The sequence below is a fragment of the Mus pahari genome, chromosome 19 (genome assembly GCF_900095145.1).
Source record: "Mus pahari chromosome 19, PAHARI_EIJ_v1.1, whole genome shotgun sequence".
NCBI classification, from domain to species: Eukaryota; Metazoa; Chordata; class Mammalia; order Rodentia; family Muridae; genus Mus; species Mus pahari.
Genome location: NC_034608.1, coordinates 33325984 through 33343723, shown reverse-complemented (window position 1 = coordinate 33343723; position 17740 = coordinate 33325984). Strand labels below are relative to the sequence as shown.

General features: G+C 50.6%; 1 protein-coding gene across 5 annotated transcripts in view; it reads right to left on the bottom strand.

The window, feature by feature from the left end:
- Arhgef10 (Rho guanine nucleotide exchange factor 10) overlaps positions 1-17740 on the bottom strand; it is a 90189-nt gene that overhangs the window by 19277 nt on the left and 53172 nt on the right. For all 5 annotated transcript variants that reach the window (XM_029531835.1, XM_021218797.2, XM_021218795.2 and 2 more), the window contains 8 exons: positions 17325-17500; positions 6982-7097; positions 6382-6509; positions 6139-6239; positions 4491-4612; positions 3633-3719; positions 2019-2245; positions 1328-1485 (listed from right to left, as the gene is read on the bottom strand). In XM_029531835.1, the coding sequence (XP_029387695.1) occupies positions 1328-1485; positions 2019-2245; positions 3633-3719; positions 4491-4612; positions 6139-6239; positions 6382-6509; positions 6982-7097; positions 17325-17500 (1115 nt within the window). The remainder of the gene's footprint in view (positions 1-1327; positions 1486-2018; positions 2246-3632; positions 3720-4490; positions 4613-6138; positions 6240-6381; positions 6510-6981; positions 7098-17324; positions 17501-17740) is intronic.

The following is a 17740-nucleotide window of genomic DNA, read 5'->3' as shown; positions in this document are numbered from 1 at the left end:
TGAACTGAAGGAAGGACTGGGGACATGGCTCTGGGGCCAGGCTTTTTTGCTCTATGTGCAAGCACAAGACTCAGCCCAATCTCCAACACTTTCAAGATAATGAAGTAAGACAAAGTAAAACGGAAGTGTGTCCTAAATCACTATGTAAGTTTTGATAGTATACTTTTAATCTAACTTAGGCAAACTGTACCAAGAATTGTTCAAAACCTCACATACACTCATATAGTAATGGAAAACTGGACGTCACCTTCAGAAATCAACTTCGAAGACCTGTGACATCACCCTGGAATCACCGCCCTTCCAACTTTCAAATAATCAATACTCCCATACAACGTGGAATCCAAGAGAGACCCGGAGAACACAAGACGCAGAGTCAGACAGCAAGGCCCAGCAACAGTGGACCAAAGCCTAGGGCTCCCCAGATAGTGTTTGTCCCTGACAGCGCTCCACAGGGTGGCGAGGAAGTCACCAGCCATTTTGAAAGCTCACTAACAAATATTCAGGATGACTTTGGAGGTGTGCTCATAGGACCTGTGACCAGTTCCTGGGGAACTCTGGGGACAATTGTGCAAGGCCATGGGGTCAGCCTGGGCATCTGGTGAGCATGCCTGCCACGTTGTGCAGCAGCAAGGACAGTCCCTGGAAAAGCATTTCTAGAAGCAGCAGCTGAAGCCTGTGGCAAGAGCTAATGGGAGCAGCAGAATCCCACCCACAACAAGACGGGCTCCCAAAATCCAAAGAACAGTGTGGGGCTGCTTTACCCTCTCATCTGCAGGGGGAACCACAGAGGGACCAGACAGCCAGGGAGGCAGGAGGGGGCTCTGGAGGAGAGATGCGACCTGGGCTGTCAGTCCTCTTTCCTTCTTCATCAGAGCCCATCAGGATGGCTAGTTAAGGACTGCCATGCTGTAGGAGGACTGGAGGGGGAGGGCACACATGGGCTCAGCGTTTGAGACCCTGAGGGCAGATGAGGCCAGTCACCACGGTGCCATGTGCAAAGATCATCGATGGAGAAGCCATCCCTGGGGAGATGCCACACACCCCACGTGAAAGTGGGTCTGAGTGATGGAGGAAGGCTCGGGAGAGCATGGGAGAATTTAGGGTGCCCAACAGCACTGGGTGGGACCCTAAGGCTGGTCGAGGTTAATGTGAGTCACTGTGGAATAGGAAGAAGCCCCTGGAAGCCAACTTTAGAGAAACTTCCCGTGTGCCCATCAGTGCCCTTTCGGAAAGGAGCAAGTTACACGGGTTTGGAAATGGGAGTGACAAGCCCCATGGTGGGACTGAGACTTGTTGCCCAGGGTCAGGGCCGAGTGTGGGTCCTTACCTGGAGCCTTGGTGTAGCTGGCTACAGACCCATTGACCAGGCCTGCATACAGGCCTTGTGGGGAGCAGGCCAAGCTCATGACTGTGGACTTGTCCGGTGTGTAGAAGTGCTGAAGCCTCACCTTCTTGCAGCCCTGACTGCTTTTGTAAATGGAAATGCTGTAAACAAAAGAGCACACATTAGCAGGCCTGCGTGTGCCCGAGAGAGGACCGGGCACCAGTCAGCATCAGCCAATGACACGTGTCCTCCTCACCTCCCTCCTTCCTCCCCCCCCCATGTTAACCCAAATTAAAAAAAACACCCACAACCATTATAAATACACTTTTATAGTTTGAAGAGAGAGTCTGGGTCATAGTTCGTTTTCTTCCTATAAATTTTAGAATGTTAGTTTAATCTTCTATTAAATAGTGTTAAAGTTCCATAGGATTATAAGATATTGTTCCTTTATTCCAAAATGGAATAACTGGCTTTAAAAAAAAAAAAGAAGAAGAAGAATTAACCCCTTTTAAAAACTATCAGATCTCTTATCAGATTGATTACCACTGGCATGGTCAGGTTAGCGTGCAATGACTGACCGGAAGTCCCCCCTTGCATCTTACACTAGGCTCACACACCCTGACATGGGAGGTGGCATGGCTCTCACTGAGGACAATCCCTACAACAGTGTGTGTTCTCTCTCTACGTTCTATACCTTCCCTCTTCTGTGCCCAGGCAGATGGTGGGCACGTGGGGTGTTCTTGAGGCTGTGGTTTCTGGCTCCTTGGCTTCTGTGGTCTCTTGGGGCTTTGACTCCTCTGCGGGGATGTACACCATACACAGGATGCGTGACTCCACATTGAAGCACTCGATGACTTTGGGGTTGGAACCTTGGAAGGAGACAATGGCGACCTGACCCATCTGGTTGCTACAGCTCCCAATCTAAGAGAGAGGAGGCGAGGGAGAGAGCGTGTGATGTCAGGCGTGCTTCTGGAATTGCTACCACTTCTGATGAGGCGAGATCCTGGATGCGGAGAAGTCTGACCCAGGGTGGTACTGACTTCCACGTGTGAGTCACGTTCAGAAAAGGCAAATGAGGTGAAAGGGTTCCCAAGGGAGCCCCCCCCCGCCTTTTTTTTGTTTGTTTGTTTTGTTTTTTTTGAGACAGGGTTTCTCTGTGTAGCCCTGGCTGTCCTGGAACTCACTTTGTAGACCAGGCTGGCCTCGAACTCANAAANCCNCCTGCCTCTGCCTCCTGAGTGCTGAGATTAAAGGCGTGCACCACCGCCCAGCCATTTCTCTTTTCAATGTGTTAAATTTGGCTTTCTAAATTTTCAGTAACATGAACACAACTTTATTTTCGAAATGGCAAGTGTACACATCCTACTCCAGACACTCATTCTGTACACGAGGCAAGGGCTTAGTCACGCAGTCACCTTATAACGTGCTGGAGAGCAAATTAGTGCCGGTGTTAAGCAAGCTGGCATCAAGGTGCCACAGTGCTCATCCGTAGTGAAAAGACAAGCCTTTCAAGGGGCAAAAACTGGAAAGAACCTAGCCCAAAGGAGGTTATGCCAGGGGCACACTGTGCGTGGACAGGGAGCACACTGTGTGCTCCTCCCTCCATCCCGGAACACACTGTCATACCCTCCTCCCTTTCCTGCATGCATTCCACACTACAAGTAAGCAAGCCCCTCGAACCCTGTTGGAAGGAGGGGCAACCCTCAGGTCCCTGGTCACGGGTGAGTGTGTGCTTACACGAGTGTCTGTGTGTGCACTAAGCTGCGGCAGCTACAGATCTGCTCAGAAGGAACCTATTACCCAGGAGGAGTACAGTGTGTCTGCTGGTCCCAAGTTAGGCACACTGAAACAGCACGCTGCTCTGTTCTGAGCACTCCTAGCAACGGCTCTGAGGAGCAGCTCTGCCTGGACAGGGATGTCAACTTTGAGTGATGTGTACTAAGAGGGGAAGTGGGAGGGCCCAGAGGCCAGGGACCCAGGCCCAGGGACGTTCTTCTAGTGTGCAAGAACCAGAAAGCACTACTGCAACTGAGCATTGGACTTGGTGTAGGACAAATTCATCCCAGCCATGATGCCAGGGTTAAAAAGCCAGGGGTGGTGGCAGCGTTTACGTTTGTCATCTTGGGTCTTTATTCCACTGTAAAAGTCTTAGATGAAAAAGGACAGAAGCCAACATTTTAATCCCCAAGTCCAAACCTCACAGGGAGAGCTCCGTTTGGAAACCTAACCTGGTAGTCTCTGCTCAGCTCCCCTCAGCCACCTGCCAGCTCTCCATCAACTGGCCCTAGCAACAAGCAAAAGTGCTTACCCACAGGAAGCCACGGGCTGTGGAGGGTGAGGGTGGTTGACTTTCATTGCTCAGGTAAGGTTCGGGGTTATAAGCTGCACATTCAATCTGCAATGGAAGACAGCATTGCAGAGTCAAAATGTTTTCCATCCTCTGCCGGCTGAACCATGGGCTCGAGCCCATGGATACAAACAGCCAACTGTGTAAGTCTTACATGTTGGTTTTGCAGACAGGAATCCCCAAGGTCTTTTGTGGCTTTGTCTTAGAACCCCCTCAACTATGTCAAAAGCCAGTTGCCCATGCCAAATCAGCCAGGAGGGTCCAGTGAGGAGCAGGAAAGTCGATGGTGTGCCTGCTGGCCTTTCTGACACATGAGCTGCGTGGGTGCACAGGGCAAGAGTTATGAGGCTTCCAAAGGTTTGCTCTCTTGAGCCAGGGACAAGATAGCCCCCAGGAAGTGGATTAGGGGTCAGGAACGAAGGAGAGAGACAACAGTGTCAAGTTATTTCTTAAAGAAAGACATAGTACCTTGTTAGTGCCATTGGACCTTGGTGCCTGGCACGTTAGCAGACAAGGAGCACACTACATCAAGGAGATAAAGGCATTAGAGTCCTGACCTTCTACAGAAAGGGACCGTTGGTGGGGCTGGGGCATCACAGAGGAGGGAGATGCTGGAGTACAGTGGGCATGGAGTGTTCAGTAACTTTAGCCAGCAGCAGGTCACGCAGACAGTGGCTGAGCCTTATTGGTTGGCTCCCAGCTACCATTTCCAAGACTATCAAAACCATTTCCTCTCAACTAGTAATATCGGGGCCCAACAGTAGTGTCCCCCAAGTAAGTGTTCTGCAAAAGTAGGCACTGCCTGCCCGGGGTTCTCACCTTGAACTCTGGCTGCTTGGCTACCATCACAGGCATGTGTCCCACCAGGAGTGGGTGTGTCTCCTTCTTGGCTAGGTTGCCATCGTCATCCACACAGAACCACCCCATATGGTTCTCCTCCTCTGTGGGCACATTCAGAGAGAGCAGAGCTGAGCTGCTGGGGTGAATGTGAACGCCCGTCATGTCCCTGCAGCTGTACCCAACCGTTCACAGCATGTGAGCAAGAATGATTCTATCTTGGGAAGCAACAATGCCTTCTCCTTAACTTGAGGTGGGAGGAGGACACCACTTGCTGCTGCAGCTGAGCAGCGTGGCATGGGGCCTCACGCTCCCCGTCTGTTCCTGCATTGAACGCACCAGCATGGGCTGGGTCCACCCAGATTCATTTCATGAACATGAAGACGTAATTTGCTCCTAAAGAAGATGGCCACCTTAGCCCTGAGTGAGCACAGGTAAGCTTACACACACGTCATCTCACAAGGTGTCGTCCCTTTGCTTGTAGAGGCACAACCCAGCGAATCACCCCGGGAGGGGACAAAGAGCTATGTCCCTGTCCTGAGTCAGGCCAGGGGTCTCCCTTTCACAGTAAGAGTCTTTTTCCTAGGGGACCAGCAACGGCCGACTTCTGTTTTATTCTTTTCAGACAGTTTGCACTCTGGAGAGCTTTCACAAGCATGCATACACACCTACCCACATACAGGTAATCAGTCATAGGCACAGACACCCACACCTGCACATACACACCAGCATTCACTCACAGGCCACATATATGCACACACACAGCACTGAAGTGCACGTTGAGTAAGAAAGATCTGTGTGTGTATGAATTCTATATAAGTTCTATAGAGAAGGATCTCTATGTGGGTCTTTCTGCCTGCCTGCTTACCTACCTACCCATAATCCTTCATCTATATGCCTATCTATCTAACTAATTACCTATCACCTATTACTCTATCTACCTACTATATATCATCTACGTACCAACCTTTTGTCTATCTACCTTATTATAGATTATCTATCAATTTGCCAACTCACCTATCATTTCTTGTCTACCTACCTATCACCCATCTACATTTCTGTCTGTCTGTCTGTCTGTCTGTCTGTCTGTCTGTCTGTCCGTCCGTCCGTCCATCCATCCATCCATCCATCCATCCATCCATCCACCTACCTACCTATCTACCTACACAGGCTAAAAGGATACATGAACCAGCAAACATCTATCCATATCTAGCAAAGGAAAACCACAGGACTGATGCTTCAAGCTGTGAGCCCTGAGTGACAAGGTATATGACACACTACACTCCCTGTGACAGGAGGGGCTGAGCACGGAAGCTGAGATGTTCTGTCCTTTCTGCTCCTTGATAACTTCTCCATGCCAGGGTTTCAGGCTCTGGACCAGGGCTTTAGCCCCAGGGGCCCACCCTTGTGCTCAATAGTCACAATATACCAGGCGTTCTGCAGGCCCTGAGTTAGAATACAAACTTGTAACTTTTCCACGTCAAGCTCTGCTTCCAAGTCACAAGATGTTTCCTCTCTACCCTGGTTTCACTCTCTCAGGTGTATGCACAATCACACGACCTCTCTGACGTCCCTGAAACATCCCTTTCTTAATGGAGCATGCCCAGTCAGCTTAAACCCTGTGTCTTACCAAGGGCCAGCTTGGCCATCTGCAGGCTGCTGACCCAGGACTCCTTGATGGCTGGTGTAAACGTATTGAACACAGCGGTGAAGAACGTGGGCCGCCCTGACCTGCCGGAGAAGAGGGGCACTCCCTTTACAGACTGCATGGTACACCTACAGTCAGCCTGCACAGTCCACCATGTAATGAGCCACTGAACCAGAAAACACATCTGACAAAGAACCGCTCCGTTTCTGTTTTAGAATTACTGACTTGTCCTGCTTTCCCGGGAGCTGTAACTGGATCCTGCAGCGGTCGGCAGCTCTGATGGCATCTTCTTTCCTCAGGATCAGCCGCTGTAAGCCCGACGTCCAATCATGGGCTACTGACTGGTTTAAGTTCTACAGAGGAATAACGTGTCCATTAGCCTTTGTTGCTTTTGCTTTGTTTTTGTGACAAAGTCTCACTCTAGCCTGGTTTGGCCTGGAAAGATGCAGCCCAGGCAATCCTCCTGCCTCATGCTACCGAGGGCTGTGATTATAGGCATGAGCCAGCACACTTTTCTTGCACACACACTTAGAAGGAGGGAAAAAGCAGAGCTCTGGCATGGAAACCCCAGGGAGACACCATTGTGTTCACGACCGGTGATAAACTCCCTTGGAGATTGATCACACAGAGACATAATAGAGGCTCAAGTACCGCAGCAGGGAGGAAAGCCACGCTGGCCCAAACAACAGAAGAGTGGAGCAGGGCCTGCTCCTCAGAGACACCCGCCCATCTGAGTGCTCCACTCGGGAGAACTCAGAGACAAAGCCGTGTTCACAGACCTGGAAGCCACAGCAGTGTTCTGTCCCGTTCAGGAGGCCCCGTTACCTGATAGCTCCCTCGGAGGTTTCCTATCAGCTGCGAGATCTGGCCAACAACGTTCAGGTCGTGCAGTAGGTTCTGCAGATCCTGGTACAGCTGCCCTGGCCCCATGTAAACTTTGTCTGAAAACGGAGAAGAAAGAGGAGAGCTGCTTACCGTACCCGGCCTGGGGCAGCGCCACTTACCGTACCCGGCCTGGGGCGGCACCGAAATACATTGTAGTTTTGCTTTGCTTTGCTTTTTTTTTTTTTTTTTTTTAATTGGGGAGGATCTAGAATGATTAAAAAAAAATAGCCTCAGGCATTTGGGAGTTGTTCTTTGCTAATTGCTATTCTGAAACAATTTTACATGTATAGAATGATGCCCTCCACCTGCCTTACAAGTGGTTGGCATCTTGTCCCACAGAACTGTGATGCTCAGGAATGACACAGAACTCACTGCCCCTGTCACTTCCAAGTGCCATCAGTCTCTGCTCATGGTTCTTGTCCTGGTCCCAGCCCCCTGTCCCTGCACTCACTCCAGGAGTGTCTCAACCTTCACCTGCATGAGACTAGAACAGCGTCACAATTTATCTTTGATGAATTCCACTCTTTTAAAAGACACTGCTGAATTATCTAATAGATGGTTTCGCAATTTGACTGGTGTTTTGTAATCGAACCGAGAGGGAGGGAGAGAGGGAAGAGGAGGAGGAGGAGGAGGAGGAGGAGGGAGAGAGAGAGAAAGAGAGAGAGAGAGAGAGAGAGAGAGAGAGAGAGAGGAGCTATAAATGGATGAGGAAACAGATGGAAGAGAGAATTTCAGGATGTCCCCAAAGTCCTAAGTAGTTGAGGATGACCTTGAACTCACGACCCTCTTGCCTCTCTACCTTGGGATGGCTAAGGTCCTAAGTGTGTATCACCACGCTGTCCTATGCTGCTCTGGGCATGAGACTTAGGGCTTACGCATACTAGGAAAGCATTTTGTCAACTGAGCTACATCCTAAGGCCCCTAATTTTAAGCATAATCATTATTCGTAAGAAATAGCAGATGTAAAATTTAACCTCAATCAAATTCCTAATCCCTGAGGGATCGCCAACAGCACAGATTTCCCTAAGGATTTTCCCAAAGTCAAACATTTAGAAAGGACTAGAAATGGCAAACTTGGGTCAGGAGGTGGCGAGCACCCTGCCCTCTGTGTCCGCTGTCGGTTCTTACCAGCCAAGCCCCAAGAGCCAGACCAGCACCACCACTTGTGGAAGGCTTGAGGGGCTCAAGGGGTGATTGCACGCACTGTACCTCCAGACCCCACAGGTACATGAGTGCTGAGGACAGACCCTCAGTCTCCCTCCAAGCTGTCATGCAGAGGCAGGAGGGATCTGAACTCAGGACTGCACTCAAAGCCTAGGCTGTAAACCATCTCACTGTTCATCCTGGCCTTTTCCCACTTTCATACACATAAATCACCACAGGGCCAGCCAGGGAAAGAGCTGGACCCCAGAGTCAGCAGCAGAGATTCGGTTGAGCTGACCAGGGCATGGGGCCTTGGTGTCTGGGTCCCAGTGGGACGGCTGCCTGGCCATGGCTCTGCCTCTAGGGTCCTCTAGGGTCTGGGCTAAGCAGTGCCCAGCTGGGGTTCAGACTCCGCTGCTGACCTCTTCAGCCTCGTGATAACCCTGCCCAAGAGGTCTGCAAGATGACTTTGCACTCTGTCCTGAGAGCCGCACGGCTTGTCCCAGCCTTCATTCTCTTCTCCCTGTGTCTGAGGCACGGCTCTATACTCCCATGATAAAGACTTCATAACTGCATGTATCTCAAACGCACGCTGCCTCCCTGAGGAAGAACCACTCTGTGTAAAGACAGCATCCCACGAGGGGCTGCTCAGAATGAGGACCTGATTTTACCATGGTTCACACACATGAGGGCTGAATTGTGTCGATCCGGAATTCTGACAATGTTCTGGCGTTCTGAGACTGGAACTTTGCTGGACCTCACAGCTCAGTTAATAATACATCTTGAGGTCACTTAAGACTCAAGATGGATTATGTTGTTCTGTTGTCTTAGTCAGGGTTTCTATTCCTGCACAAACATCATGACCAAGAAGCAAGTTGGGGAGGAGAGGGTTTATTCAGCTTACATTTCCACACTGCTGTTCATCAAAGGAACTCGGGACTGGAACTCAAGCAGGTCAGGAATCAAGAGCCGATGCAGAGGCCATGGAGGGATGTTCTTTACTGGCTTGCTTCCCCTGGCTTGCTCAGCTTGCTCTCTTATAGAACCCAAGACTACCAGCCCAGAGATGGCACCACCCACAAGGGGCCCTCCTACCCTTGATCACTAATTGAGAAAATGCCTTACAGCTGGATCTCATGGAGGCATTTCCTCAAGGGAGGCTCCTTTCTCTGTGATAACTCCAGCTTGTATCAAGTTGGCACGCAAACCCAGCTAGTACATTTGTGTACTCAGACTGTTTGTTTAACTGCTTTTAAGAGAACCATGTAAGAATCAACCTTGCTTACAGTTCCCATGTAACCAACTTTTACAACCCAAGCTAATACACAGCTTTAGGCGCACGCCTTTAATCCCAGTACTGGGGGGGGGGGGGCAGAGGCAGAGGCAGGCGGATTTCTGAGTTCGAGGCCAGTCTAGTCTACAAAGTGAGTTCCAGGACAGCCAGGGCTATACAGAGAAACCCTGTCTCAAAAACAAACAAACAAACAAACAGAACAAACAAACAGAACAAACAAACAAACAGAACAAACAAACAAACAAAAAACCGATATGCACTCTTCCATACCTGTCCCAGAGGGCAATCAATGCACTCGAGTCCATGTATGTTATGGTAATAAATGCTGGAGATAGCAAATAGTTGAAAGGAACCTTATGCAATCTATACCACACAGACGCCGAGAGCAGCACACAGGTATTGCCTGACAACCTCTGCTTGCTGTTTGCTGCCTGGGCTAACGGGGTGCGTGAGTACCAGGCCACGTCTCCTCCCTTAAGGACTTCTGTAAAGCGTCCCTCATTCTTTCCCCGCGTGATGCTTTCTTTGCTGGTCAATGAAAGACAGAGCAAAGGACCTTTGTGAGGGACAGAGAGACAGGGACGGGGACAGACAAGACTGCATTCAGGCAGGCATGGCCTCAGATTCTTACAACAGACGATTGTAGGCAGAGACTGATAGCTACAAAGAGGCCGGAGAAACTCTAATGTGGGCTCACTCTTGGTTAAACTCCTCCAGGGAAAAGGGCCTTTGCTTCCTTCCTTTAGAAAGCAACATGTCTGAGGAACACTGGCGACTCTGAGCTTATCACTAATGCCTTTAACCAATGCAGTAAATGTCTCAGGTGTATCTGTATGCATACTGTCTATATGTTCTCCACCACCGTTCTTTTGCTTTACCACAACCCCATACCCAGTTTAAGCCAAAAAGAGTATAATTTTATTTGTACTGCTGTTCGGTTGGTGAACCCTTTGAGAGCGAGTGCCCCCACTGGTCACAGTCACACCTTGGGCCACTGTGCATGACAAATGTCACATAGCGGACATCTGTATAGTGGAGGCAGGTCTGTACCAGGCGGTCTAGGGACTCCGCTCCAGCCTCCTCACTTCTCATCTGAGAACCAGAAGGGACACCAGCTTCCTGGCAAGCGTTTCTAAACTGAGCACGTCGAGAAGATGCCATTGGTGTCTGGATTTGGAAAGAAAACCTTTCTCCCTCCCACTCCCCTTGCGAGAGAGCCACATGTTTAAGCGGAGAAAAATGTTTCTACTTAGACCAGCCATTTTTGGATCCCTTCAAGCTCCAAGTTGTATCTAGGCTCTTCCTCTGGTGTCCATTTCCCTCCAAGGAGAACAAGCAGCGGGTGGCCCAGGCAGAGTCCTGAACAGAGGCTGCTGGAGGGCAAGGAGGTGACCAGAGACAGGAGGATCCACGGTAAGGTTGTTTACCTCACCTCACACACCTGGAGACCTTCCTCAGAAGGGAAGAAATAAGGGGACACAGCCCACAGCCAACCTTGTCCTACCCACTTGGGGAAGAGACAACGGGACTGCATCATGGCTCCACCTTACACAGCAAGCACTTTAGCCATCTCCTCAGCTTAAAAATATTTAATAAAGAAAGAAAAACTGTGCGTACGCGCATACCCACACATACCATCACTGATGTGAACCTAGGGCAGGAAGGGAGGCCACTTTATAAGGGGGTGTGCTCACCTCCCTCCAACACAGGAAAATGTACCAAGTGCCACTGGAGCCTTAGTGGCAGATGCTGGGGACATAGAAGAACCATGAAAGATCCCAGTGACAGGTGCCAAGCCTAGCACCTCTGCTCAAGGTGAAAGGCCTCAAGCAGAGCACTCTCAAACGCTCCTCTGTGCAGAGAACTCTTCTTGCCCTCTAGCCTAAACTTTATCAAGTCAAAATCCATAGTCAGGTATTTTGTTAGAGCTGGTTTCCAGCTACCTGGTGACAAACTCCAAGAATCTTAGACCCGTGGGCCGACTCCCTATTGCCGGCAGCTGGCACACAATTGCTCCGAGTCTTTCCTGGGCTTTCTCAGAGACTCGGCCTCCTGCATTGCACTGCCCCCCTTCCCCGTTTCTATGGAAATCCCTAGAACTAGTCAGAAAATGCAGGGTGTAAGCTGAATGGAATCTAATGTGACAAACAAGGAAGGGGCTGTGTGGCTGTGTCAACAGCCAGGACATCTACAATACCTCGGGGAGTGTGGGAGATGCCGACACGACCCTCGCCAAGTCTGGAAACAGAACCACTTACTGTCCCTGACACTGGCTGAGGGGTGTCAGGGGCAGAGAGTTTCCCATACCCAGGCTGAGGCTCTTCTACAGGGTTGTAAAGAGGGGGATGCAGGAGCTGGCGTGGAGGAAAGCAGTCAGCGCCAGTCAGAACAGGCTCCCAGGTGCTGCCTCCTGCGGCAGCCACCAACCTCATCTCAGAGCAAACATTTTTCTTCCCAACACTTCCTCTGAGTTTCTCCATCTCCCAAGAGCCAGCAGGAACTGCGAGGAATTGCTGTCCTCTGATAGAGCAACCAGCTCCAGGCTGTGTCCCTGTCCTCACCTCCTCAAAGGTCCCCTTCCCTGGGTTAAGGCGTCTGATGCCTGGCTGCTGGGTGAGAGCAAAGTCCAGGGTTCCCATTTGGCTTCTGTGTAGGGTGAGGCAACAAATCAAGGTCAGAAGAATGGCATCGTATCAAACTGGGACGTTTCTACACAGCAAAAGGAGCAATTGGCTGATGAGCCTTGGAAGACATAAGAACACCTGTCCTGCGAGTTAGCATGTGACAAAGGGCCAGCATCTGCCATCTCTAATGAAACCCAACTAATGTGACGAAAAACAGGCAAATAATCTGAACAGACATGTCTAAGAGTAAGACACACATGTGCCCAATAAGTCCACGTGCACTGTGGAAAGCCACATCAAACCTCACCTCACACCAGTGAGAATGGCTACCATCAGAAAACAAAATAGCAAATATAGGCAAGAACTCCGAGAAAGGGGAATTATCACTTGGTGCTAGAGCCACCCTCAGAGAACAGTAGGGAGGTTTTGCAGAAAACCCCTAACACTCCACATGCTCCAGCTATCCTACTGGAGTCTGTATCTCAGGGAAGGAGAGAGAGAGAGACAGAGAGACAGAGAGAGAGACAGAGACAGAGACAGAGAGACAGACAGACAGAGAGAGACAGAGAGAGAGACAGAGACAGTGTTACACCTGCACTGATTTCAGCCCTTGTCACAAGTGCCTGACACAGAATCAACTGCGGTGTCTATCAGCAGACAGAACTGATAATGAGAATGTGGTACACACAATGGAAAATTACACCCAGTGACAGCATTGAGCCCTGCCATCAATGGCAAACTGGATGGCACCGGAGTACACTGTGCTAAATGAAATAAGTCAGACCCAGAAAGATAAATACCATATGAGAAAGGCAAGAAGAGAGTCTGAATGAGGAACAGTTACGCCAGCGGCTGGGAGTGGGGAGAGGAAAGGGAGATTGAAGAGGGGGCTCCAGATAGGTGCAGACAAAGCCCTAGGAGGTGTAATGTGACTATAGTTTACAGCAACCTGTGGATAGCTGGAAGAGAGGTGACACGAAGCTCCAGATGCAGAGGAATGACAAGGAGGTGGTGGCATTAAGTACTCAGATCAGTCAAGATGTGTTCTGTCAGGACCAAAATGTCACACTGTGCCCCACAAACATTTCTAATTATCACGTGTTAACCACAAGTTGAAAGACAATTTTTCAAGGAGATGGAAACACTAGGGATCTTGTTGGATCATTGTGTTTTGGGTTCAGATGTCAAATTATCATATGATCTGGCATGGGTATGTTAAACACAGCAAGACTGCAGAAGTACCACCGGGGACCTGTTCTTACTTTGATGGAGACCAGCAGAAGTCAAGTGGGATCCTATATACCCTGAGTGCCCAGGTCACCTGTGGACTGTGCACAAAGTAACCATCTGACATAGAAAAACGAGGACCCGATTCTTTGGTCTGTTTCCGGTGTGCACAGAGGGGCAAGTTACCCAACAGATGGATCATCATCTTTCTCTTCCCAACCATGAGCCACAGTCTGAAAAGTCAGTGAAACCTTTTAAACTGGCCCTGGGAAAGCACACACTTTCCAAAGCCATTTCAGGAGATCCGAATGGTTAACCCAACCCATGGGTCTCCAGAGGAGCCCAGGCCACTGCTTCCCAGGCCCCTCTCTATAGGCAAAGTCCATTGTGGAAACTCAATACAACTAACACTCATGCCCTACCTCCACCTGAAGCCTGTTTTCTGGCTGCTTGGTGCTGTGTCGGGGTAGCTCCTTGCTGCTTCTGCTGGCACAGCCTCACCCTTCCCCAGCACTGGTTGCTAGGCAGTGACACCCACATCCTGCCTCCAACACAAAACAACAGACCAAGCTTCCAGCGCTGAATGTTACAGTCATTCAAAACAGCACAAAAGTCGTATGATTTCAGTGAGAACAAGAACTTCTACCCAGCCTCTGGGATAACAAGCTCCAGGAAAGGGGAAAGGACACACAGAGGCCAAACTCTAAAGGATGCACAGGGGAGACTCAGGGACCTCTGCCTACCACTTCAGCCTGCTGCTGGTGTGACTGACTGGAGGGCGGCTCATTGGATCCTAAAGGCAGGCTGCCCCTGCTGTGAGGTGGATCTGGACACACCCAGTCCAGCCCCTTCCCAGTATCTAGTGTTAGACAGAGCAGCAGGCCTGCTGTCTGCAGCAGCAGTAGCAAACGCAGGAAGACACCCATTACACAAGACAACCCGAAGGGAAGAATTCTCTCTTCCACCATGTGAGCAGCAAAGAGCAAGCACAGGCCAGTCAGGCATGGTGATCAGTGCCTGCTGAGCCATCTGACCCAGCAACATGTCCTAAATGCCTAACCCATCAAGACGAAGAAGACTAAAACTGTTCCTGCCTGTGATGATGACTGCCTAACCAACTCGGCTGCTCTGTGTGTCTTGCTTTACACACAGACATCAAAGCATCATATCTGACACCTTAGATATAGCTGGCATTTCACTGAACCTCAGCAAGGGAGTACGGACAGCCTGGGAGTCATGCCACTCACACAGCCCTTCTAGATTTAGTCATCGCTGTTGTGTGTGCCTCTCAGATGTGGACTCGCTGCGTTTCCATTTCTGTGTTCCATGGAGAGAAGGGGGCATCCCGGGGCTAGTATCCCATGGACCCCAGGGCCGGCTGGTTGGACGTTTGCAGTCACCCCGCAACCATGGCTCCTTCAGGAGTACCCAAGCCAGTACAGCTGCAAGCTGGGGTCACCAGCCGAGTGCAAGGGTGAGTCAGGGTACCCACCTCAATCTGCAGAACCCTCTGTCTTTTCCAGCAGCTAGTTCTTAAAAGACACTGTTTCTGAGAACACAGTCTCCCTTTTATCTGCCAAAACTTTTATCCATGATTCTATTATGGGATGTGCCACACAGTGCACACGGTCTATGCATCAGAAAGCCTGCTCCTAGAATTTTCTTCGGGATAGCCTGGTCTGTGCCACATTCACTTGGAGCTCGTGGGACCCATAGGCTCGTGATAAATAAACATGAACAACCATGCCACATCATTAAACTGCAATGCCCCCTGGGGACGGCAAGGCCCTTAATTTGTCTTACAGATCCTGTCTATACAGCATGCTATAATCAAGGGAGACATTAACAAAGTCACATGCCCACTAAGTCACCACCTCAAAGGGCTCAGCACTCCACCAGTATAGGAAGCAGGATGATGATACACACCAAGCCAAGGCATGGGCAGATACCCACAGTGAAATGCACCAAGCCAAGGCATGGGCATATACCCACAGTGAAAAGCAGAGCAAAGCTCCAGAAGGTGGAACGACTGTCTCACTGCTGAAGAGTGTAAAAAAACTGCTGCTAGAAACTGCCTTTCCCTGAGGTAATCTCCCTCTGAGCTTGCTTAAAGACAGGAAATCAACACCAGCCTGCAAAGTGTGGTCTACAGGTCTCTGAGGACTCCCCACATTCTTCTTAACAGGACATAGAGCAATGCTTCTGAGCTCAGCATGAGGGCAGTAGCCCTCTGCTGGGGAGTAGCTCCCCTGAGCTGCTCCACACTCAGCCTCCAATCCCACACCTCACCCTGAGACAGTGGGCAAGCCTGGCTCTGCTCCGCTCCACTCTGCCAGCTGGCTCCTTCCCCCCACCCCCCACTTTCCTGTGGTTAGCGCCTGCTATGGCTGGCACAGTGCTATGGAAGAGGTGGTGGTTGTCCGGGACGACTCAGCTGCACACAGAAGTTGGGATGCAAAGGTCACAACACAGGCCTCCAAGAGAAGGAATTCTTTTCCGGCTTTCCCTTCCACAGGAGCTGGTCAAGCCATCCTGCTTTGTATTTTCTCTAAAGGTTTCTTACTGATCCTGACCCCATTCTCCATTTGCCTAGCACACGTCACCAACAGAAAGATGCTTTTTTAAAAAAAATGTGAGTCTGTGCTCCCACTCTGGATCAGAGTCATCAGTGGCTGTCTGAACACTGAAGGTCAACCCTGGCTACAAACACACTTTAGGACTGACCGCAGTATAAAGCAGTCCTCGCTGTTCACAGAGGCCCAACACAACCTGCAACAGACACCCCTGAGTAATTTAATGGGTGTTCTAATGGCAGCGTAGAAAAATATCCAGTTTCCCCTTTGGATAAAATTGGAACAAATTGTGACATTTCGGAAAGACATTCCCTTCCCAAGTGCCCTCCCTCCACTCCTCCCTCCCTCCACTCCTCCCTCCCTTCACTCTTCCCTCCCTCAACTCCTCCCTCCCTCCACTCTTCCCTCCCTCCACTCCTCCCTCCCTCCTCACGCTGCCCATCTCCCTGCAATCCACCGGGAGGCTGTAGGCTGCTCTGTGGTATTTCAGCTCTAGCTGAGAGTCTAGATAAAGGTGCATCTTGCTTTAAGTAGGGGGGCACATTCAAGAGTCTAATAGCTGATACTGTGTTCAGAGGGCTAGCCTACTAGGCGATGACCAATACTGTGTTCAGAGAGTTGGCCTACTAGGGGATGACCGAGCTGAAATGGCCTAACATTAGAGGAGCAGAAGGGATTTCCCCTAAATGCTCATGTCCAACCAAAAGGCCGAGTGAATTTCAGTGTAGGCTTTCGTGCTTCTGGATGTGTCAGAAACAAATTAATCTGAAGGTTAACACTTGTTAAGGTTCACAGAGCGTTCCCATTCGCCGGTTTAATCGGTCCAGAAGCAGAGGTCACCGATGAAATTAAATCTAGCTAGTCTTTCTTCCGGTTTAAACAGGCAGGGGGAATGGCAATGGCTCCTGCTCTCAGATTAAAATCTCCAGGCCAAACAGTGACCAGTGATAGTGATTCCAACCACTGTGCAGTGCTGAGTCACCCACATACTGCTGTCCCTCCACTGTACTTGCTGAGTCACCCACAGTACTGCTGTCCCTCCACTGTACTTGCTGAGTAACCCACAGCACTGCTGTCCCTCCACTGTACTTGCTGAGTAACCCACAGCACTGCTGTCCCTCCACTGTGCAGTGCTGAGTCACCCACAGCACTGCTGTCTCTCCCACCTCACTGTGAAGGCCACACACATGAGCTGGAGGTGAGGAACCAAGGAAAAGAGGAGACAGTCAGCAGAGAGCAGAGCCTGCCTGTGGTCTTCACATACCACCTTTGACCAATGAGGCGCAGAGACAGGGCTCTGTCGTGTCAGACAGACAGACCGACAGACTGAGCTGTCCCAACTGGCATGCCATCCCAGTTCCAGTGGGGAATTGGGGCCAGGCTTGTGCAGCCCACAGGACCTCGGGCAGGGCTGTCACTTACGTGGCTTCGCATTGGCCACCACAGCCAGGCTCTCAGGAGAGTGTGCAGCGTGGTGCCGGCTGTGCTCCCCTGCATCAGAGCCTCCATTGTACTCAATCACATCCACGTGTCCGAGAGGGACGCTCCACTTGAGCAGGTACCTCTGGCTCATCACGGCATGGCTTTCATGTGAGTTCCTAGAGCAAACAGAAGGCTGTCACTTTATGGATTACCACAGGACCAAGCTCCGGTGCCCCCGGTCCCTCACGCAGCCCGGAGCAGCCGTCTAGTTGTCATGGCACTCAGAATCCCCGTGCAGACAGCAGTCACTGGCCCTCTGTACAATCCCACCAGGACCTGTGAACTCACGGCCACAGTGCCGAGGATGACAGGACCTGTGAACTCACGGCCACAGTGCCCGAGGATGACAGGACCTG